The sequence below is a fragment of the Heterocephalus glaber genome, unplaced genomic scaffold (assembly GCF_053883595.1).
Source record: "Heterocephalus glaber isolate CG9 unplaced genomic scaffold, H.glaber_assembly_v1.0 deba00001457, whole genome shotgun sequence".
NCBI classification, from domain to species: Eukaryota; Metazoa; Chordata; class Mammalia; order Rodentia; family Bathyergidae; genus Heterocephalus; species Heterocephalus glaber.
The window spans coordinates 12,835,123-12,860,057 of NW_028258305.1; the positions used below are offsets into that span (position 1 = coordinate 12,835,123).

At 36.9% G+C, this 24,935-nt stretch overlaps 1 protein-coding gene across 8 annotated transcripts in view; it reads right to left on the minus strand.

The window, feature by feature from the left end:
• Nucleotides 1–24,935, minus strand: part of Ccdc85a (coiled-coil domain containing 85A) — a 178,177-nt gene that overhangs the window by 149,418 nt on the left and 3,824 nt on the right. For all 8 annotated transcript variants that reach the window (XM_004867250.3, XM_004867252.3, XM_004867251.3 and 5 more), the window contains exon 2: nt 20,232–21,183. In XM_004867250.3, coding sequence (XP_004867307.1) covers nt 20,232–21,183 — 952 coding nt within the window. The remainder of the gene's footprint in view (nt 1–20,231; nt 21,184–24,935) is intronic.

A 24,935-nucleotide genomic window follows, 5' to 3' on the forward strand; every position in this document is an offset into this window, starting at 1 on the left:
CCCATAGAATCTCTGTGAAAATGCTGGCTTCTCACTAAATGACACACGAAGAAATGTGTCACAATTTCAGGTACACACAAAGGAAGCTTTGTCTACCACTGAGGACTCCCTACTTTCATGATCTACACAAATATATAATGAAGATACATGGATTTTAAAGATTTTTCATAATTCATTTCCCAAATATATATTTATGTTTTCTCCTTTAGTGTAGAAAGGACAGAGAATGATGCATTATTTCTGTCAAACTCAAACCCAAGGGGTCCTCTCTCCTATTATAAATACTCTTTAAATTTTACTATTCAACAACAGTAATTTTAGAATGGAAACACTGATGGGCATTGATCAGTGATCCCATAAACATTTACCAAGTCTCCTATTATGCCAGGCATTAGCTTAGGGAGACAAAAATATGCTTCTGCCCTCAAAACATCTGAATTAAAATTGGGAAGATAGGCACAAAAGAAAACTATTACACTAGGATAAATGCTATGGAGTTCTACAAAAAACACAAAGATGAAAGCACTTGGCATAAATGGGAAATACAGAACACCAACAAAGGTTTCTAGTGCAGAATCTGGTCAGACATATCTGACAAGTCAAGCAGCCATTTATAATTGGAGTATGAATGTGGCAGAACAGTGGTAGCTTCCTAAAGGAAGTTTGTACTGTGAGTATATATTACCTCCCCCATCTTTTCCCCAAAGTTAATGCTCAGATTTATCATTGTGAACACTAACTAGATAAACACTAATTAGAACCTACAGTTTATCTATATTTAGAAGTACCAAGGGAGACTAGGGCAAAGTCAGGTAATAGAAATTGTTAAAACAACCCAGATTCAAGATAATAGGGAGTGGTAAAGATTATGGTAAATGGAAATGTTTTCCCCTGACAGTGCTTTTAAAGCACAGTTGCAAATCCCTTGATAATTAGCTCATCAAGAGAAGGAGTCAATGACCCTTCTCCTTGCATCTTGGTGGGCTTGTGACTGGCTCCACCAATAGAATATAAGAAAGTCACCAAGAAGTATAACTTCCAAGACTAGGTCATAGAAGGCTTCTGCCTTGTCCTGCTAAAACACTTGCTCTTGGATCACTGAGCCACCATACAGGAACCATGAATATCTGGAGTCTACTGTGTTACATCAGATGGGACAGACTAAATGTAAACCCTGGAATCTGCACACAGACTGGCGAATGCCCAGGGAGTACCAAGCCATCCCAGCCCAGGCATGTGACATGTAAGTAAAGATACCTCCAGATAATTCTGTCCCCTGGAATTTAAGTCTCCTCAGCTAAGGCTTTAGACATTGTAGAATAGAAACAGACTATTCCCACTTTACTTCGTCCAAATTCCTGGCCCCAAGAATTTATGAGCATAATGAAAAAGTTGCTGTTTTACAACACTAAGTATTTAAATAGTTACACAGAAATGAAAATCCAGAATGCCTCCACTAAAGAAGTAGCCAGGGCTCTGTTTCCACTTCTGCCATGTGAGGATGCAGGGCCAGTGTCAGAAGACTTTCCAGTTTACCAAGAGAAACCAGAAACTTAGATTTGTATACGACTTTTCCAACTGTTTAAACACTGTATGGAACAAATAAAACATGACTCTGACTTCATTTGGCCCTTGGGCCACCAGTTTCAAGTCCTAATGTTGTGTGCAGATTCTCTGAAGGCAAAGAAATGCGCCTTCACTGACAGTCACCTTCAGTAGAAGTGGCTCAGACCACCTTGCCATTGCCACTCTCCTCAACAGCTTTTGTTGTTGCTTTGCTTAGATGTTAGGTAAGTGTCAGCTCTACTGAGGACTGAGATATTCCAAAATCAATTTCCCAAAGCATTTCAAGACTTTCTTTAGTTCTAATTTTCCAATGGATTTAAGATCCATATTTTAATAACTAAAAGCCATAGTGATGACAATCAAAAAGTTAAGGGTCAATAAGTTGAAAGAACAGTGTGAGCTCACATGGCATGCCTGGAGCCCATGATCTATAAAACAGGAACTCAGATGTGGAATAAAAGGTGAGAACAGAGCATAATACATAACAGTAGTTCAATAATAGACAGATGTATAAATAAATCAATGAATAAATAACCTTTTAAACAGATTATTGATCTGATCTTCCCTTGTGCTGAATTTCAGCATCTCCACAAAGACAAAATCTCAACCTCATTTAGGTCCATTTAGTTCTTAACCTAATAGATACTGTTAAATCTCAAAAAGAGAAATGGCAAATGCTCTCAACTTTCTGTAACCAGTGGAGCTATACTAGCATAACTAGTTCACATAGTCTACTATACATTAAAATCTTTGCTCAAATAAGAGTATTAAACAAAAATCTAAAAAGGCCATTCTTATTTAAACTACTCAGTAGGGATTTTGTATACAAGTCAATTTTAGTTCAGAAAGAAAAAGAAAAAAAAGATTTTTGTTTACATCCTGAAATTTTCCCCAAATATCACCCAGACCTAAATTAATCTTCTTGTAAGCAATGAGGATTTTGTTTTAATTTTCTTTATAAAGAGCACAGAAAAGAATTCATGAGATTTAGTAAGAATGTTTATTTTCAAATCAGTTGCTTTCAACATATTAGCATTCTATTTACTTTCTGTGAAATCACCTTACCGGTATAGCCATTCATACCAGTGAGTTATGATACCAAAATTGAATTATAATACTTGGATATGTACTCAGACACCAAGTTGAAATCTGCCACCATTCTCAGGTCTGGTCTTTAGACCTTCATAGTATATTGGCCCAGAATGGCCAGATTTTGACAACATGACCAAAAAACTTTTTTCTTGCTGGCTGAGTTAGAGCAGAGCCCCAGTCTGTCTGACAAGGAAATCCTCAAGAAAGATGAAGAATGTCTGCTCCCTCCTGGATTATAAATGGAGAGATGTTGAAGATTGATATGTGTTACCAAGGAAATACTGGCTTCCTCACTACTTATAAGTAGATGCTAAAGACCATGAAGTATCGAGAACTTACAAAAAACTTACAAAAGATGAGGAGAAAAGCTGCCAGATCCCCTAATAATGTACCCCTTTCCCCTACCTCCCCTTTATCTATCACACTGTTAGATGATCTTAAAAAAACACTATGCTTCTAAGGTCTATAAAATCACTGTTAAAGCCTCTCCCTGAGTCAAGCTAGGCTTAAGACATTATTTGACTTCCTGGCAAGTGTTTCACCCTGTGCCAAATAAATTCTCACAAGATTCTACTCTCTGTTCACCAAACCAGGTACTTCTTGATTGACATTAACCTAGGATTCCAGAAATGCGGGGAATAACACTTATTACTACTTCAAAGTCTTGGGAGGTAGTGGAACTGTATCTTCAATAACTTGCCAATCCAGGGTTGGCTTATGCATATGCTTAGATACATGCATATAAGGTGGTGGGAGTAGATTACTCTAAAACTTCATTTTATAGTTAGAATTTGCTAGAAATAGCAATATAGCTTAGTTTCTTATAGGGTAATAAAAATTTACTATCCCAAGTACTATAAAAAGCTAACTCCTACTTTAAAAGTTTATATTCCTATAAGACCTCAGAACTGAAAGCAAAGTAAGAAACTTAAAACTCAAATTCAACCTTTTTGAATAGCAGTAACTCAAAGACATCACAATAATGGTCATATTTACCTAATTTTACCATTAGAACATATACTGTACCAACAGTTCCACAGAGAATAGAGGAAAAGAGAAGGTTCAAACAGGAAAAGCTTAAGAGCTAATGATTCAAGTAAAAATACTATGTTTCTTAAAAAAACTTTATTACTTTCCATAAAAACCATTACATACTATCAGCACCTCAGCACGTAAAAGTAGAAGCTAGCAAGCTTGGCTTCCTCAAAAAAAATTTATACTTTGTTTTTTCTCCAGCCCCAGAAGGTATTACAAAATAAAGAACAGATGGTAGATAACAAGAAGGAAAACTAAAGATGAATGTTTTCAAAGATACACCAATTTAAATGTCTACCTCTAAAAAACAAAAGTCCCATGCATATAACTTAACTTGAGTGTATGTTTTTACAACCTACTTGTCATCACAAATGACATCAGGCATACACTCATTGCAAGGACAATCAAGAAATGGTGGGACCATCCATTTACTGGTCTAGAACTCTGGCTGGTGTATCTGAAATGTTTGTCTCTATGGTGTCACTGGGTTAGACCAGAAATTTTCAAAGTTATTAATTCAATCACGTTTCTAAGTCAGAATTCAAGCAGAAGTGAAGTCAATCAACCTGTTAAATGAAACAGTGCTCCAGGTGAAAGGTATCTATAGTGAGGGTAAGTGAGATGGCTGAGCCACCTGCTCCTCCCACACACTACACTGGCCCCATGGAAGCTCCACAGACCCTCTAGTGCAGCAGATCACGAAACCACTTGAAGCTTAATATAGAACACTAACATTAGTATAGAAACTACTATTCAATGAAAAGTGAGAAAACATCAAAATGAATGAAATTTAAAAGCTAAGTTAACTTTAGTAGAGTTGACCAACCAAAGGTTCAATAAGGTTCCAAGATTATTTTATACCTTTATTGTTTTAACAGAATTAGTTTATTGATTTTCAGTTAGCAGTATATTCCTGCCTGCTGGGCAATGAGGCCATATTTTTCCCCAAAATTTTACATCTTCATTATTAACTCAGAAGATAGTTTTCCTTAACTGATGATTTCCTCACTATAAAATTCCCCAACTAAAAAAAAAGCAATTCAACACAAGATTTCCTTGAAAAATTAAAATAAATAGAATAAGATTAAATTATACAATAAAATTTATAGAATAAGTCTGGGTACATAAAGCCCTCAAGTACTTATCATTATAAAAACCTCTTAGTTCAAGAATACTTAAGAAACTTTTTTAAAAATTTGAATTAAGCTGAGTTATAAGATCCCAACAAGAAATTTTATTAACGATAAGGAACTAGTTTTCCTGGTTCACTTAGTTTAATTACTAGGTCTAAAGAATGAAGAACATTTCACATTACTTCACGCATGAGGAAATAATGGTGCTATTAGGAAACACCCATTGAAACACTTATGCCCTATGTAATCTGGCTCCCATTCACTGTCCAAAACTATCTACCACAACCTAAGAAAGATCTTACTCATCCTACTTATCTCTTCACTGCTTCTTAAGCACAATTTGTTCATTTTCACCTCTATTCAGAGATTCTCACTCTCACTCCCTCCAGCTTATCCAAATCTAACCACCACTCAGGAATTCACCTTATAACGTGTCTCTTTTGAGAAGCCAACCCTGACATGGCAGCCCGTGGGCCATCTCCCAGGCCCATGCAGGCCCACAGCACCTACTGCTCATCCTGTCCATTTGCTTAACTACACACCCTCCTTGTTCCTTACCTCCCGCCATAGATGAATCAGACTATGAACTCCTGATTCAAAGGGCCTGGGGCTCCCTTTCACTTTCTGGCTGAACCTCACACGGTATCTAGCACCATGCTGCATCCACATGGAACACAATGATAAATGCTGGTTAAGTAGATGAGTGTTTATTCTCAAGCTCTCATCTACATATGGAATGGTGCAGAAATTTATACAAAGCAAGTACAATATGAGCAGACATTGGTTTCCTACTGCCACATGAGTCTTTTTTCACCAGCTCATGATTTCCCTTATTGTCATTTATGTTTGTTTTAGTATGTTGTTTATCTCGACACACTCTGATTAGCCATTAATTTGTTGTAATAAATCTCCATTATCTCTGACATCATTTAGAATGCATGGCTGCCTGATTAGTCAAGCCGATGATTTATAATAAAATTGCTATAGTTTTCCCTTCCCTTCAGTTACTACTACTCTCCCAATTTCCCTGAAGGGCCTTACTCCAAACTAGTTAAAGTGCCAGCTATAAATAAATAATCTTAAAGTGCCAAATAAAGAAGAAAATACCTTGTCTTTTGCCAAAGTCTCCAGGAAAGAATCATCAAACTCTGGCGTCATGGATAGAGTATCATTTGTCCCTACCAAAACTCATGTCGAGGCCTGGCCCCCAGTATAATGTAAGGTGTTGAGAAGTAGGACCGTTAAGAGGCATTAATGTCTGTCTTGTGAGACTGGCTTAGTTCTTGCAGGAGTTGCTTACTTATAGAGCAGGTTGTTATAAGCAAGCCTGGCATCTTCCCTCTACTTCTCTTTCACTTCTACTTCCTACCATGATTTGGAACAGCATGTGGCCCTCACCAGAAGCCAAGCAGATACCAGTGCCATGTACTTGAATTTGCAAAACTGAGCAAAATAAACCTCTTTTCTTTACAAATTTCCAATCTCAGGTGTTCTGTTATAGCAACAAAAAACAGACTAAGACATCTGGCTAATGAAGGCATAACAATAGCACAAAAAGAGCCTAGAGCCAAAGCCTTGTTTTTGACTGTCTCCCAAACTTCATTGATAAAGCTATGCTTTCTCTTCTGGTAGAGAAATAATAAAGAGACTTAAGAATATTCAGTCTGCAATGGAACAGAAAGTGAAATCTTCACTCATCTTCCAGATTGTTATCTCTCTAAGAAACACAGGAAAAATACATCAGAGTCCAGACAGAATATACATTGTACAGTCACCAGTACATGTCTGTCATTTGAGACCCGCCCAAGCAGAAGAAATCTAGTATCAACAAACTTTAAAACCACACAAATCCCAAGTCACCTCCACTATAGCTTTTTTGGTTTGTCGTTCACCCACTGTGTTCAGACTCATCACTGTGGAGCTTCAAGGGGAATGTGGTCCGTTCTAATACTTTCAGATGAATTGCTGCAAGTCGAACAAGTTTCCTACCAGGCACAGGAGTGCAGAGGGAATTCAGAGCAATGGTTTTAGGTCATGCCATGCACAGTGAACTTTCCATCTATGCACATAATTCTTCTTGGAAAATATCCTCACTGCTCTATGTTAGGAACCCAAGGCCAGCTGCATAAACTCAAAGTTGGGTGGGGTAACAGGCAGGGAGAAGAGCCACCAGTGCAAGATGATCAGAACTCTCAGGCCAGTGAATCTCCTTTATTTCTGTCCTGGTCAGAGGATGAGAAAAATGCTGGAAGAGGCACATGGGTTATGGTTCCTGGCTTCCTTGCATCTGGCTTCTCCACCTAAACACTAAGTGAAACTGAATTAAAATAATAGCTTCTGGGTTTACAAATATGTATGAAACCAAATTTGTATTATGACTGGGATAAAAATAAAGTTCCAAAATAGTATACGAGAAATTCACTTTGTGTTCATTATTAAATGTGAACCCTGAGCTATATATTATTCTTATAAAAAAATTAGTACTTATTGTTCAAAAAAATTAATGATAATGTTATCAGCTGTTTGTTGGACAAAAACCACTCTTTAGTAAATGTGTGTATTTTTTCAAACTGAAGGAACTTCTTTTATATGATGGCATTTGACTGCCCACACCTAACAAAATGTTGGCAATCTGAGGCTTATGTATGTGTGAAATCCAAATTCCAAGACTACTCACTTAGAAAGTCTCTATTTCCAGCCCTTTATTTGGTGGATAAATTATTTTGCCGACAGAGTTTGATGATATACTAAAAGTCAAAGAGCAAAAAAGGGGCCACACCAATTCAATACCTAAATCTCCACCTGGGTAAGTTTGCCATCATGCCCTTTGGGAAGTTAGCACATCATACTGTTTAAACCCCATGAGAAATTTAAAGTGTTTTGAAGCAAAATCTAAATAAATGCCTTTCTTTGCACCAATAAAATAGAATTTAGCTGAGAAGATTCATAAATTTGTTTCTCATTGCTTTAAGCTGTAAAATAAACTTAGATGCCATATAACAATTTAAAGATGGGTAGCTATTTATTAACATATGGGTGAAATTCCACAGACTCATAAATGTAAAAATAACTAGATATACTTTGGGAATAGTTATAACTGTGCCAGCCCAGCTATCTTCTTTAAATACTGATTGTATGCTTGACTATATAGACTCCGGAAAAAATGTTTTCATCAAAAATAGATTTATATGCTACACCAATAGATGCTAAAGTGATCAATTTTGAGGTTACAACATATAAATGCCAAAGAAATTAAGGGGGAAACTACATTTCATAGTCTTAGGATCAGACGAGCTAATGAAATCCTCTCCATTGGCATGTTAGAGACACTGTAAAAATCAGCAATTTTCAAGCCTGTTCTTCCACAGATTTTGAAAAGCTTAATTCCAAACAGTTTCTCATAAAAGTCACTATACTACAAGAGCTATTCATGGTAAACCACCTGGATAATGTTTATTCCTAGACCTCAGATTGATCGTAATTATAAGCATACTGCCTTCATAAGTGTACTCATATGTAGGACAGGCAGCTAAATTCAGCCAGTTTCCCCCATGACTCCATAAAAAGGGCAATCCTGATCAACTTTTGTAACAATGAATAGGGCTGCCCTGCCAATCAACAGAAGATCATTAGCAGCATGCACAGCCAGATTCTTTTTAATTCTTTAGTGTTTCCCCACACAAACTGGTGTCTCTCAATTGCCCTTGTCTGTTATTTTCATTCTCTCTTTTCTTATCTCGCTTACCTGTTAAATCACATCTAATCCATCATCTACAGATATGACTAATGACTCCTCTTTCAGGATCTTATTATTCTGTTTCGGTGGAAGGTGAATTGGTGCTTGCTGTCTAGGGAAATAGGATAGGTGTTGAATTAATGAGCATGGTTAATTTGAATTCCGAAGAGTGGCTCAAAAGACCAAGCTGCTATGAACAAAAATCTCCAACTCAAGATATTCTGACCTTTTAAATGCCATCAAAAGGAGAATACAAGTACACTGTGCTTCTGCCTATAGTAGCACAACTCAGAATAACAGACTTAATTAGTTTTGTTTGCAGTAAGCTGAGTTATTAAAAAGACACAACTTCTTGAGAACAGTTCGTGTTGCCATCTGGCTGATCCTTCTGCTCCTGGTCGCTTTCCCTTCTGTTTCTTGCGGTCCAGAAGTCAACACTTTTCAAGATATACAGCATGTTAGTTATTAATACAAGTCTGTGTGTAAGGACCAGACTTCTTTTCTCAAGAAGGCTTATCTGGAAGGAATATGGCCTTGAAGTGAGAAGAATCCACGTAAGTGGTAAGGCAGTTGTACGCCCAGGCTAGAAGAAGGAATATTTTTTTCAAGAAGACTATTTGGCAATTATCCATCTATCTTTGAACTGTACCCCCCATCTGGATCAGCCACAGCTTTCCAAGAAATAAACAGAGTTCACCTACTAAATCACCAGGTCTCTGATACTTTTCTAAGCCAGAATCTAGTTTGTCTGTGTTCACTAAGATAGCCACCTGTCTCCCACTTTCATCATTACATGCCTCTAATTTCCTAGAACTCCCAACAGGACTGGGACAGAATTGATCTTTACTTTATTAACATTACCTGCACCACAAGTGGCCTCAAAGGCTAGAAGAATGAATATCTTCTTTATAAAACTGATTCTGTGCCCTGAGAGTAGTTGATTCCTTCCAGTCTTCTATGAATTGGCAACTTGCCTTAGGCAATTCAGTAAACTTCTCTGGAAGTCAATTTCTTCATTTAGAATATGGAAGGGTTGAATGCTTTATGTCTCTAATGTAAAAGTGCTTTATAGCTCTAACTTCCATAACTCTGTCTTTGTGAATAAAACAAAATTGTTTTAATTTCTTTCTATTCTCTAGCATTAAAATTGACATCCATTCTCAACTGAATTTATATATATATAACATATACTACATAATATAATAATATATAATATATTACATATAATTATAATTACATATAATATAATGTATATATTACATATGCCTGGGGTTAGGCAATTGTGTCATTGTGTGAACTTTGAGAGTTTACTTACATAAACCTAGATAGTAAAGCCTACTACACGCCTAGGCTATATGATATAGTCTACTATTTCTAGGCTACAAACTTGTACAGCATGTTATTGTACTGAATACTATAGGTAAAGTGTCAATATGGTAAGCACTGAGTAGCTAAACACATCTAAATATAGAAAATGTACAATAAAGATTAGACAATAAGAATTTAATAGCTTCATTATACTCTAAGGGAACAACTGTCTTATACATTGTCCATCCTTGACTAAAATATCAGTTATGCAGCATATGATTACATAATCTCTCTCTCCCTCTCTCATCATTGATTAGGAGTTTACTCAGGAAAAAAACGTCATGCACCCAATGCATTCTTAATTTTTTTAACCAACTATCAAGTATAGACAGTTAGAAGCTGTAGCTATACTGAACCCAAATCAGAAAATTTCCTAAAAGCCAAAAGACCCTTCAATACTTGGAAGAAAGTGAGAAGACCTTTCAGTTTCCTTTATGACCAAGACCAGAGGCAAAATTTTAAGCTATTTTAACAAAATGTGAATCAACTTGACTAGTGAAGTCAATTCTTTTTTGGGGCGGGGGCGGGTACCAGGGATCAAACTCAGTACCTTATGCTTGAGAGGCAGGCAGTGGAACCACTGAGCTAAATCACCCTCTCTAGTAAAGTCAATTCTGGAAGAACCAGAGACCACTTTCTAATGTCTGGTCATCAAAAAGTTAACTAAAACATTCTATCCCTCCACCATACCAGCATGCAAAAATTGTGCTATAAATATTTTATTTGCCAGATTTAAAGATGTAATGATTCACTTTCCTTTAGGTAGCTGAAAATGAAGGTGAAAGTGATATAAGAAAAAAGTCATTCAGTATCTTTAAATTCAATGCATATTACATTCTATTAAATCTACATACAAGAACACAAAATGACCTGTGTGTGTGAAGGAGAGCATGCAGAAATAATTAAAATATAGTCTCTGAGTAATTACCAAATCCAAATCCAACCTTTTACCCTGTCTCATAGAAAACCCTACAGAAGACCTAAACAACTAAGGTTCTAAAGAAATGTATGTATATATGATATTATTCCTGATTTTCACTTATCCAGCAATTAAAAGTATGCCTAGTTTTAACTGAAGACCAAGATACACTCCCAAAACTTTTACTCTTCTATGATGATACAAGTAACAGAAATTCCATGACATACATAACTCTTTATGTGTGAACACTGTAAATGAACAGCCACATCTGAATGACACCATTATTGCCTTTTATGTTAGGGAGGTCACACCAATATTGTCTGTGTGAGGCTGAAAATGCAACCTACTGCTCCCTCTGCCATCTTTCCTGTTCTAAACACCTCTTCTGTCTCTCTACTGGTTAAGGGTCCTCTGCCTCAAAAGAGTAGCATTTCTTTCTATTGGAAACACTTGAACAGCACTCTAAAGAGAAAGCAATTTATGTCAGGCACAGCAGTAACTTGAACCTCAGTCTTTTGCAGATTAAAGACTCTTATAAATTAAAGCTGAGATTTCATGTCTATATTCTCAAGTATCCCATGGTCTACTCTTGATACTGAGTTTCAAATTTCCTATCCCTCCTGAAAATCAGCCCATTTCAGAACATGAAAGTATTCTTAATATTTCTCAAAATCAAATAAAAAATAAGTAATCTTTTCCAATATGAACAATGCTTTCCATAAAAATTATGCATTAAAGTACTATTAAGGGCAATTTGGTTATGCCAAACTACCAAAGAAGTAATTATTTGAGTTCTTATATATCTCAATAATCAGAAGTATAGCAAGACCCATAAAATAAGGAAGAATACACCTTAAAAAGCCAAAATACTTACAGAAGTACCATGCATACATGAACCATTCACTTTTCACACAGTAGGACACTTCCTCAAGGTCATTTATTCCTTTTTTAAAAAAAACACAGTTCTAAGCAGTGTAGTTGTCCGTTTTCTCAAGCTATTACTGGTCATTAGAAACACGGGGACAGAATTTAAAAACAATGAGAAGATAAGTTAGACCTGCTAAAGACATAAGAGGTTCAGGTGACAGCATGGTGGTTCTATTTTTTAAGGAGATATGGGGCTGGTAATCCACCCAGGGCCATGTAATCTAGATGTCTCTCTAATAATCAGAAATAAGTGGATAAAATTTGAAGAGTTTTAGAGCTTCATATCACAAACTTTAATCCGGAAAATTTATTTTCATCAATGTATATTGGACCATTATTTATTTTCTTAAAGGCTTGGCAAAATTTGGCTTCACATTTTTATATCTGACCAGGGAAACTTGATTATGATCCCTACACCAATGCCTTCAGAATAATACGTCATTCCTAAGAGTAAATGGATAGTCCTACACACTTTGTATTTGTATTGTATTCATTTATTCATGTGTTCGTGGGTACATATTCATACATCTGTATTCATTTGACACTTGGGAAACGTTGTAACCTAATGGAATAATTCACCAAAGGTTTTCACTTCCTCATGGTTTGTTCCAAATTATTTCAGTTAAAATGAAATGATAAAATTCAATGATCATATTGTTTTCTATTACATATCCTGAAAAGTCTCAATGAGCCAGAACATATAAACATTTAATTGATTTCAATTGTGTCTACAGGTCAGGATCATAATCAGTGAAAGAAATTCTTGATTTACTTCATCACAAGAGCTAGCATAGATGTCAGATGCATCTGAACATTTGTTCTACTAAACAGAATTAATTGAATGTTTGATATTGTTCAGGTGCAATATGAGTTATTTAAATGTATACAAATCTATTTACACACATATGCATAACATTGATAGACAGTCTCGTTAGGGAAAATATTGAAACAGGCTCCTAGAGTCAAAAAAATATTTACAGCTTTGTGCTATTATTGCCAGTGGAGCTGAAAACTTTACATTGTACTAGATAATACACTTCTAAGCCATCTAGGTTTTCCAACAGCCAACATCTGAGATATTTTGTAATTTTCTTAAATAAACTACTTACCAATATTAACCTTCCTATATCAATAAATGAAAATATATCTTTATGACCAATGTAATATGCTTTGCAATATAAGCATAACACAATAAATTTGATTTTATTTTTTCAAAATTTCTTAAATTGATACCCTGGCAAAGTGTACATAGGGTTACCAAATTACCACGCTGAAGCTTGCAGAACAAAAGCATTTATATATTTCCTTAACCATGTATGTGTCAGTTCACAGAATAGGGCATACTCAGAGGACCTCAATTAAAACCTATTCTTAATTGTAACTGTTGAAATTTTTTTCCCAAGAAATTTTCAATTTATATTGTCCAAATGGATGTTTAAGTGATGTTTGACTTTTCTAAGCAAAATAAAGATTTATGAGAACAATTATTTATGCTGTAGTTCACTACTACTTAATTCACAGGGAACCTTGTTTTGTAGAAATACTGTTGCATTCTTTCACACAGGTTACTTACTACTCAGACAGGGCCACTTTGTGTTATTAGTGGTTTTCCCTTACCAACAGTCTCAACAGAAAGCCAGGACCAGTATTAAAACTCAGGATAACATCAATAAAGTGAGAGATTTGAAATACCGTACCCTCTTGTGGAAAATATACTTTAGCATTTCAGGGTTTACATGATCTACATGTACCACCAACACCCATGGTAAGTGGATTAGAAACCCACGTGTTTTATTTTCCATCTGGAAATGATGTCTTTAAAAACTAAAGCAGTATTGAATCATGCACGGTAAAGTTTTCCCCAAATTAATCAAATAATCTCAACCACAATAAAACATAAATTTTTAACCCATACCCCAAAGTAGTGGGTAGCCTTGGCCTAGAGTTGAGAGGGTGAAGTCTTATTGTAGAGCTAGGGTCAGTCAGTCCTTTTCAATCTTTGTGCAAAGGAAAGGGCGAAGTTAATTTCCATTTACAATGCACCTTTGGTGTTTGAGACCTTGATTTATACAAACCCAATTGAGGAAGTGATTTTCACCTGGTCTGCTCATTCAAATCACCTGAGGAGCTCTTTTTGAAAAGCACCCAGGCCCAGAACCAGATCGATTAAACTTGCATCTGAGTGTGGGGCTCAGCCACTGGTACTGTTTTTCAAAACTACTACAATGATTTCAACCTGCAGCCAGATTGAAAACCAGGGGAAATTTTCCCTATACCCTACTCTGGAACATTTGGTAGCCCATGGAGACATTTTATTTGCTTATAGTTAGAGCCCAGGGATGCAGTTAAACCTCCTAAAAAAGTATAAAATAACACATCACACAAGAATTATCTGATCCAAAATGTCAATAGTGCTGCTATTGAAAAACTCTGCAGTAGAGGAAGAGTTGTTGGGTAAACAGCCTGCTCTGCTTCTAGAGGTACTCTCATAAAACAAGGCAACAAGCAATAAAAAGCATTCAAGAAGACTTACAACCTAGCATTCCATCCAGTAAGGCCATAACAGTTCTAAAAAGACCTTTCTATAACATGAGTGAATAATTTCCTCACACATTCCCACTAGCTAGGGTGATAGTGAAGGAGAGCACAAAGTCACTGTTTACTAGAATGTGCTCAAAGAAAGCAAAAGGCATCAGACCCACTAGGATGATGAAGCAATTCTCTTATTTTTAGGAGATATATGATAAAAATACAATTAAGAGTAAAGAGAATAATAAAAGAATAATTTTAAATGTTTCTCTTATTATGCCTTCTCATTTGGTGGTAACTAGCAATATGTTCCTCTGTAATTAAAATCAAACAAATGTACTATTTTTTCATGTGGATTCATAATGTCCAATAGGTGAGTTGCTTAGAATGGCCTCTGGTCATCAGAATCATCATTGAAAAGTTAACAACAAATACAGCTATTGCTAGAAGAACCTGAATCATCCCACACATTCATGACCTGAGCCAAAATAGTTATTAGCCATAAAGCAAAGATCTTCCAACTGGTATCTGAAGCAAAACTCTTTAGTCTCACTGTGGAAGGAAAAACATTTTAATCTAAAAAAGTTCAACTTGGCCTAGTTCAACTTAAGAAAGTTCAACTTGGATTTAAGTGGAATCAGGTAAGAACCACATTCTTAGTACTTGATCCTGCCACTTTTTACTTTTATGGTCCTAGTTATAATGACTGTTTAATTACTTAATTTATAAATCTAGAATCCAGCAAGCAACATAAATAAATGAGCAAATGCCTTAATGGGCAATCTGCTTCTTATTTGAATCTGTTTCTTATTTGAGAATAGAACTCTATAAACTAGAAAATAGCTGAATAACTTCTAAAGGAATAAATATATATCATGAGCTTTTCATGTGGTTTGTGTATACGTGTTTTGCTGATATTTTTTATCAGCTACTTATTAAGAAATGGTTCCATAGGATAAGTTTTAAGAGAGAAAAAAATCCAGAATTCATCTTTGCATTCTAATTGGAAATTAAGCCAATTGTTTTAACTAAAGGAAATTCTTGGATGTCAAGTTCAACTATATCATCCACTGAGTTTCTAACTTAAAGCACAAGAGGAGTTAAAGATGCCCAAGAGTTAAAGGTTCAGTGCAGCCAATGTAATAAAGTTAATGACATCTAAGAAAGGCATGATCAACTGAAATGGCAATCTTTCCCCCTGAGCCTGCATAAATGTGTGTGTTTAGAAAGAATGATGAATATTCTTACAGTTAGGACAATATCTTGCCAACACATATTTAACCTCTATTTCATTCTGCCAAAATGCAGGTACTCTTCTCACTTACTTTTACCTGCTTTTTATACATATAAAAACTTGCAAGTGTTGGTTCAAAACACTCACAGTTCACACCATCCAGTAGCTCTGGAAATTACTCAGCTAATCTGCAATTTAGGATTAGCCTTGCTACTGGTTCTTATCTGCTTATACACCAATGATGCAAACAAATTGTGTGGGGATTAAAAAATATGAAAAAGCATGTCTTACCACCCATATCAAAAATTAATTTGTAACAGAAGGATAAATACAAACTACCAACGCTCAAGTTTACAGGCTGATGATCCATAAACATCTCATTGTGCTACTTCATTTTCCAATTAATTACTGAAATAAAAATGCAATGCAAATGTACTGCAAATACACTCTGGTGAGGATATCAACTGCCAACAGAAGACCATTTATGAATGATAAAACTTGAAGTAGAAACACAAAAAAGTCTTCATATTATGCTATTTAACTTGATTAAATTAAAGCTAACCAATTTTTACATTAAAAAAAGAATTGAACTACTATGTCATTCTATAATGTAGCTGTTACATCAAATTTGTAACTAAATTAAGTTGTTAAATTTTAAGAAACATTTGCCTAACCCACTAAGTTTACCTGAATCCAGGTAATAATAAGCCATAATATAACATCATCTGTATCTAGAAATATCACTTATTTTAAGAGTTGCACCTAAAAACTTTCAAGTCATGTATTAGAGGGAAAATTTCAATATAAGCATAAAAGGCATTTAACAAAATTCAATATCGTTTCATGATCAAAATTATCAACAGATTAAGTATAGAAGAAATGTATCTCAATATAATGAAAATTAACATGACAGACACACAGCTAACACCATTCTCAACATGCAAAGTCGAAAGCTTTTCCTCTAAGGCCCCCACTCTCATCACTTTTCAACATAGTACTGGAAGTCAATGCCAACGTGATTAAGAAAGATAACGAAACCAGAACAGGAAAAGAAGAAGTGAAATTGTTTCTATCTGCTAATAATATAATTTATATATAAAACACCCCAAAGTCTCCCCCAAAAAATAACTGCTAGACCTGACAAACTGATAGACTTGTAAAGTTGTAGGATACAAAACTAACATACAAAATCAACAGCATTTCTATGCACTAATAATGAGCTATCCACCAAGGAAATTGAGAAAACAATACCATTTACAATATCAATCAAAAATTAAACAGATATAAATTTAACTACAGAGAGAAAGGACTGTATATTGAAAACTGTAAGAAAAACTGATTACAAAATTTTAAGACAATACAAATACAATGAAAGATATTCTGTATTCATGGAATGGAAGAATTAACATTGTGAAAATATCCACAGCAGGAAAAGAAACAGATTCACCAATGGAACAAGATAGAAAATCCAGAAATGGCCTCACAGACTATGGTCAACTGATTTTGACAAAAGCGGCAAAAACTAACAATGGAGGACAGGGTAGTCTTCTCAATAAGTGATGTTGGGAAAACTAGATATCTACATGTAGGAGAGTGAAACTGGACCCTTACACCAAGTAAAAAAATCATCATCAAATTAGTAAATCATCAAAAAGACTTAAACATAAAATCTGAAACTATACAGCTATTAGAAGAAAACACAAGGGAAAAGTTCCATGACATTGGTGGGCAATGATTTTTTTTAATATGACCCCAAAAGTATAGGCAATGAAAGCAAAAATAGAAAAATGGTATGACATAAAACAGTAAGAGAAACAGTTGATAAACTGAAGAGACACACAGAATTGGAGAACACATTTGCAAACCATATATCTGATCACCTGCTTATTATCCAAGGTAATAAGTACTCAATTCAATACCAAAAATATAAGTAGATCAGTTTAAAACTGGGCAAAGAAACTGAACGCACATTTCTCAAAAGAAGATATATAGATGGCCTATAATTACATGAAAAAAAATGCTCAGCATCATTACTCATTACAGAAATGCAAATTAAAACCACAGTGAGATATTACCTCACATCTGTTAGAAGGCTTTCATCAACAAGATGGAAGATCAGTGTTGGAGAGGATGCAGAGAAAAAGGAACTCTTATACTTTGTTGGTGAGAATGTAAATTAGTAAAACCATTGTGGAAAATGGTACAGAGCTTCTCCAGAAAACTAAAACGAGAATTACTACAACCCACTAATTTCACTTTGGGATATACATCCATTAAAGCTAAAATCAGCAGTAAAAGGGATATCGGCATTCTCATGTCTGTTGCAGCATTTATCACAATTCCCAAGACATGAAATCAATCTGGCCATGACTGGATGAATGGATAAAGGAATATAAAAGGTATATATAAAGTATATATAAGGTATATATAAAGTAGAATACTACCGAGCAACCACAACAACAAAGGAAATACTACCATTTCCAACAACATGGATGAAACTGGAGGACATCATGCTAAGTGAAAAAAAGCCAGGCACTGAAGATAAATGTCATACGATTTCACTTATAATGAAGTCCAATAAAGTTTAACCCGCAGAAATAAAAGAGTAGAATGGTTACTAGAGGGTAAGGTTAAAAATAGGAAGGGAGGGAATGTGGAGTTGTTGATCAAAGGCAACAAAACTTCAGACAGAAAGGAGGAATAGGATTTGAGATCTACTATTACAGCCAGATAATTATAGTCAATAATCATATATATCTCAAACCAAGAAAATAAGTTTTATATGTCTCACTATAAAAAAATTATAGGTAAGAGATGGTGCATATATTTGATTTAATCTATGTATACATGCCACATTGTATACATAGATCAAAATATCACATTATAGCCAATAAATATTTACATATTATAATTTGTTAATCAATAGTAATATAAATTATTAAAATAAAAATAAACTAGGATTAAAGAGCCATTTATAAAATGAAGATTTATTGTAAGTGAACTACCTGCCCCTAAGTATTTTTAGTTTAAGAAACAAAGTTTCCTTAAAATAGTATACATAGTTACTTCTCAAGCTCATTAAAAAATAACCAAGAAATGGAAAAGTCATTAACTTTTCTTTCCCATTAACCCATTACCACCCCTGAAGACAAACATCCTGGCCAATGACCCATCTCCTGGCAGTAATACAAACAAAATATCTTTTTACATGACCTTCACCTCTTGTGGAGACCTGGGTAGGCTGCTCACAGGAATTAGGGCACTTCTACTGCCACTCTTGGGAATAGTGGATATAGGTGCAAGCAACCTGGTAAAGGCACCAGTCAGGAGACCTGGGCATAATAGATAAATTGGCTTCTTCTCTTGCTACCTTCCAACTCGGGGAACCAAGAAAGCAGCAGCACCCTATCTTTCCCACCTCTTCTAGTTCAATTTGCACTTAAAAGGACATTGGATGCATTAGAAGCCATGCTTCTAGAGTCGATTTTAAGCACTATGAGAGAAGGATTAGGATGAAATGGAATCCAACAACTAAATCTTAAAGTACAATATAGAAAATTTATCCCTTCACGGCACTGCTAAAATTGGCAGCCTTCTTCACCACTGTTCATAGCTGGTCACACCTAAAGACTCATAGGAGCTTTCATATATAAAGACCTCAGGTATTTTGAATGAAAAGCCCCACAGTTTATAAAACCAATTATTTTAGTTTCAACCTAACCAAAAGTAACATAAAAGAATTATAAAAGGTTTTTTTATTGTTCTGTTTTGATTTTGGTTTGGTTTTTATTTTAAGAAATTATTTCTTTCTCTCTTGAGTTCAAAGTGATTTCAGAACTAAGAGGCAGAAAATTAAGCCTCTTTTAAAAGGTTTAAAAGTTCAGGTTTAGTGCTGCCTCAGCAAATGTAGCAGGTGTCATGCTTTGAAAACCAAAGGAGAGTCCAAACACACCTGTACATTTTATACAGGTGCATTTAAATACCAAGAAAGATGTCTCCTGTAATGTAAAAGGGCATGCTCTTCAGAATATGTTTAAGGGACTTTGGTGAGATGGTAAGTGGGCCTTGAGTGAGTAGAAAAGGGAATCATTTGAAGCATTTTGGAAGCGAATAAAAGTCACAAATTCATGCTACCATGACCAACACAATGGAAAAAAAAGTCCTCAAGGTAAAAAAACATTTATAGGCATTTAAGCAAACCAGTCACCAAGCCTGTTAAGGGACACTACATTTCTTTTTAAATACTGTTTTCATAAAAAATATTTATTCCTTTGTGAACAAAATATTAACTGGATTCCAAAACCACTTGCATCCATTCCACAAGTGAACCCTAGTAAGAAATGGTATAAACTAAGAAAATACTTAACTTCAAAATGAAAAAATATTTTTATCTCCAATACTCATAGGTTTCAGTCTGGGAAGTGAAGGACCCAAGGAATCATTGCTCCTCTTCTCCTAACCCTTTACTCTCAGGCTTCCTCTAGCTTACTTGTCTAATAACTATGTAAAATAAAAACAAAACAAGGGGAAAAAAATATACTTCATGATTTCAGGAAAAATGTCTGCTTCTCCTCCAAACCGACCCCTCCGCCAGAACTTGCACATTCTAAAGTGGCTGAAAAGCCCTTTATCACTCATCACTCTTTACTTAGTCGCCCAGGAAAAGCAGCTCCGCAGCGCGTACTGACCCACCATTCATGCCACTGTAGACATTGCGGTGATGGGGCGATGCATCCTCCTGTGCCTGCCGTCTGAGGGTGCCCTCCCTGCTGCCTCCGCCACTGCCTCCGCCTCCTACGTGTTTGTGATCAGGGTTCCCCCCATAATGCTGTTTGAGATGCTCAGGGCTGGTGCCCCTGGCTCTGGGTAGGTGTTCCAGGCTCCCCCCAAGAGCATGTTTCTGAAGATGCTCCGGGCTCCCTCCACTATGCCTGGCATGTTCTGGGCTGCTTCCTGGCCTGTGCTTCTGGAAATGTTCAGGGCTCCCACTCAGCATGTGCTTGGGCAGTGTTTCTGGGCTGCTCCCTGGATGTGGATGCCTTTGCTGTTCTGGACTGCCCTTGCACAAGGGTTTGTGGTGCTCAGGGCTGGGTCCTTTGAGAGCTTTTGGGTGATCTGGGGTCCCAGAGACTCTGGGTTTCTGCAAGTGTTCTGGGCTGGCACTCCTGTGCTTGGAGTGCTCCGGGCTGCCCTCGCTTCGGGGCTTCTGCAGATGCTCCGGGCTGCCTCCACTTGCATGGTGCTTGTGGTGGTCGGGGCTGTCGGTGCTGCCAGTGCTGGAGGTGCTGCTGCCATCTCCCACATCCCGCACGTAGGGTGCAGTGGTGGCTGTGAGCTGGCACAGGCTGGCCTGGCTGTCGATGGAGCAGCGGCTGCCTGCACAGCCTGCTCCTTTCTCCTCATCCAGCAGCACACAGATCTCCTTGAGCTCCATGTTCTCCTTCACCACTTCCTCCTGCTTCACTTCCAGCTCCTTCAGCTTCTGCAGGTATAAGGCCACTTCCTTGTGCATCACCCCAGCTGTGTAGCGGCCCAGTCTCTGCCACTCCCGGGACACCCTTTTTCCTTTCTGCCGGTCATCATCCAGGAAACAGCAGAGATCCCTCAGTTCCTGGTTGTCCTCCTGGAGTTTCTGGTTGATATCCTGAAAAGAGACACACAACCATTCAAGGAAGTTACTCATAGGAAGCTTCATGCTCACACTCCTGGGATCAGGAGACCCTGGAACTGGTAAGTTCTCTGGGATGTTAGGGGGTGAAAGGGTGGAAGGAAGCTGGAGGTATGTAACTATCCATAAGTGTTGAAATGATAGGTATCAGTTTTGTTCTCTGCATAATACTTTATTATTTAAGTTTCACCAAAACACTCAGGAGATAAAAATTGTTGTTGTTTTACAGAAGGGGAAACTGAATCTCACAAAGCTTCACTTGTCCAGGATCATCTAGTCAGTATTTAGGGAGCAGCCAGTTAATTAATAAAAAAATCAGTTCATAAAAAACAAATACCCCTCATACACCCTCAGAAAAGCATGGCTGCTTTTGACCTATGAAATAACTAAAAGCTCTGTGACTGAAGGTCTTTCAACAGATCAAACAAAGCACTGCTTAGTTGTTCAGCCCACGACATGGAATGAGCCTCATTCCCCCCACCAGGGAAACACAGTTGCCCCCTAGTGGCATTTCAGTGGCCACATCCAATCCCTACTTGCTCCACCCACAGGGATGTCTCTTAGGTATCGCACTTAAGCCACACTGGGCTCTTGATATTCAAACACCCCTCCCCAAAGTGCACCTCTCAGCAAACGCTATAACCACCCATCCCATGCCCTTTATAAGAACCTGGGGTTATGCTGGGTACCTTCTCTCTCACTTTCCACTTCCAAACCAGTCTTTGGAACTCACCTCTAAAATTTATTTCATCTTGTCAGCCCCACATTAAAAACCATTAATAGTGGCCTACTGCCTTAGGATAAAGTGCAAACTTCTTCACTTCTTACAAGGCCCCAAATGATCTGACTCAGTCTGTTCATTCATAAAGATTTAGTAAGCACCTATTATGTATAAGGGACAAGTTCAAGTGGTAGAGATATACCAGAGAACATAGCAGAAAACTTCACATGCCACGGTTTTCATTCTGGTGGAAAAGAATCTCAAAAAAAGAAAAACGTATTGTCATGTAATGAAAAGCGCTGGGGATAAAAACTAAAAAAGTTTTTAAAAAGTTTTTTTTCAAGAGAAGACCCCACTACTGCAAGGAAGGGAAAGAATTGAGCAAAGACCTGGGTAAAATTAAGGAGCAAACATATAAGTAAGGATGATCCAGAAATAGGGCAAGCACACAAGCCCTGAAAAAAGAGATGGGAAAGGAAGTCTGAGAGGCATCAGGGCCTAAGGAGCATAGGGCTTGGTCAGCTATGGAAAGGACCTTGGGTTTCTGAAGACCTGAGATTAGAGGAGTGACAAGATATGATTCATTTTGTAAAGAACCACCATAGTTTGGTGTGGGAAAGTGACTGACTAGGGTTGGGAGGAGGAGAAAAGGGAGGAAGACAGGATAAGGTGGAGGATAGGTGACCAGTGAGGATGCTGGAGTGGTCCAGATAGGAGATGTTGGTGGTTAGATGAATGGTAGCAATGGAGATGCTGAGCATCACACACTGATGGCCACCAATCCTAGCTTTATTTCAGGTCAGAGAAAACCCTTCTCTTTTACTTGCAATGCCTTCCCCAGCCTTGTACACAACTGCCAGTGCTCATTTTATGTTACTCTTCCATTGAAGCCATTCTAAAGAAGGTCCTCACCTATGTTCCATATCGTCCTTCCACTTTTCCTCTGTTGTACCTATTACAGTGTAACAGTATGTGTATGTATTTGCCTGTTAGTTCAAGTCTCCATCCTCACTGAACCCAAAGAGAATAGAAACTTCATCTACTCTATTCTTCTTTGTAGCTAGAACACAGCACTCCAACTGTAGACACCTGAAACTAGAGAATTTTAAAATATATTGTGATGTTTCCACTTACTCTCCACACATATAGTAAAAGAAGCATCATGGTTAGAGATGAAATGAGGTCAGTTATGGGGCTGCTACATAAGACTCACTCTGCTTTACAAAGCCTAAAAATCTCTAGTCTTAAACAATTCCATCTTCCAATTTAGAACTATAGATACTCAGAAAATGGACTTCCTTCTATTAAACTCAAATTGATTTCAACATGTCCCCCCCTGATACTGACTAGAAAATAAACTTTAAAATGTCTACTAATGATGTCCTTCATTTCCTGATAATCACAAAGCCCAAGATGGAACAGAGTTTCAAGGCCTGAAAAGTTAGTTTTCATTCACTTCCTATTCCAACTCGGCATGACCAACAACTCTGTTTCTTTGTTTCCAATGCCCACTGCTTCCTTTTGCTTTTCATGGCTATTTTATCACCTTAGGCCTGACCTTTGCCAAGAACCTTCCACCTGGCTTCTCTGCCTTAGTCTGCCCATTTTGTCTTGTCTTGCCTGCTCTAATCCAAGCAACCCTCAGCCAGACTGATCTTCAAAAAGGTTCCCCAAATGGTTTGCCTCTCTGCTCACCAATCTCCAGCAGTTTCCCTTTGATAAGGAAAATGAACACTTTGGCCACACCTGAAAAACATTCTCTTGCCTTTCTACCTTTGACTCTCTGTGGATGAATTAGGAGCCCTAATTATGCCTGTGCATTCCAGCTAGAAAATATCCCCTTTCTCACCCATATGAACTTACCTAAAATGAAAGATTCCCCAGGCAAGTCTCTCTGGCCACCAGAACACTAGCCACAGATATGCATAAGATCACACCTCATAAATAAATGAGGTAACTTTCTCACTCACTGTTTAATGCCTATAACAAATTTCAGCATTCACTGAGCATCAATTTTTTTTTCCTTTCTCATATAAGTATCTTAGCTAATGGAAGACAGATGTCTGATGTCTTTCTTTGCACAAGCAACATACCTGCCAAGATACCTTTTATACAGTAGACACTTAATATGTGTTTATGGACTAATCAATCTTTTAGAGCCCTAGGTTTATGGCCAAAACAGGTTTCAGCTGTAGCTACTGAGAAAGGATTTCTACTATTATTTTCAGCAAGCCCCTATTTTGGAATCTACAGTAGTAAGAGGAAAAATTATCTCTTGATATTGATGCCTTAGAGGAAATCAGAAGCTATGGCTTTTCAGAGAAAATAATACTAAATAAAATTAATCTTTTTAAGCTTCCAAATTTATTCAACATTCAATTTAATCCTGGAATTGAATAGGAAAATAAAGTCATGTTCTTTCTCATCCGAATGAATTTCTGTCTGAAACACTTTTGGACTCTCATCTGTTAGTCCTGGTATCTCCAGAAATACAAACAGGGCTGGTTCTGTCTTGGGCTTGGTGGAATTAAGGAGATGAACAGAGCCTTCTCCACATTCCAGACAGGGAGATGGCCAGAACAGGCCTATCCAACTTTATCACAGCTCCTTCTTCCTATTTTTAATTTTCTTGAGAATATTATTTACTTTCCAATGTAAAGCTGTGTCCTTCACCCACTGATGAATAGCTAAGCAATCTTGTGAGCCAGCTTCTTCAAATGTGTCACATTAAGACCTGGACTTTCTTCTCAAACCATTGGGTGCTCTTTTAACATCACCATAGACCACCAGATGTTATCCAAGTGTCTAACACAGACTTTTGTCCACTTTGTAGAATACTACCCAAAATTTCAATCTTATGACTGCAGACTATCAAGAACTATATCAGTAAAGAAGAACTGTTTTAATACATTCTTTTTCTTCATTGCAGAATGGGTGAGGGAGGCTAGTAGCAACTAGGAAAATGAATGCAATCCAGACAATAAATCTACAGAGATTGGGTTCCCAA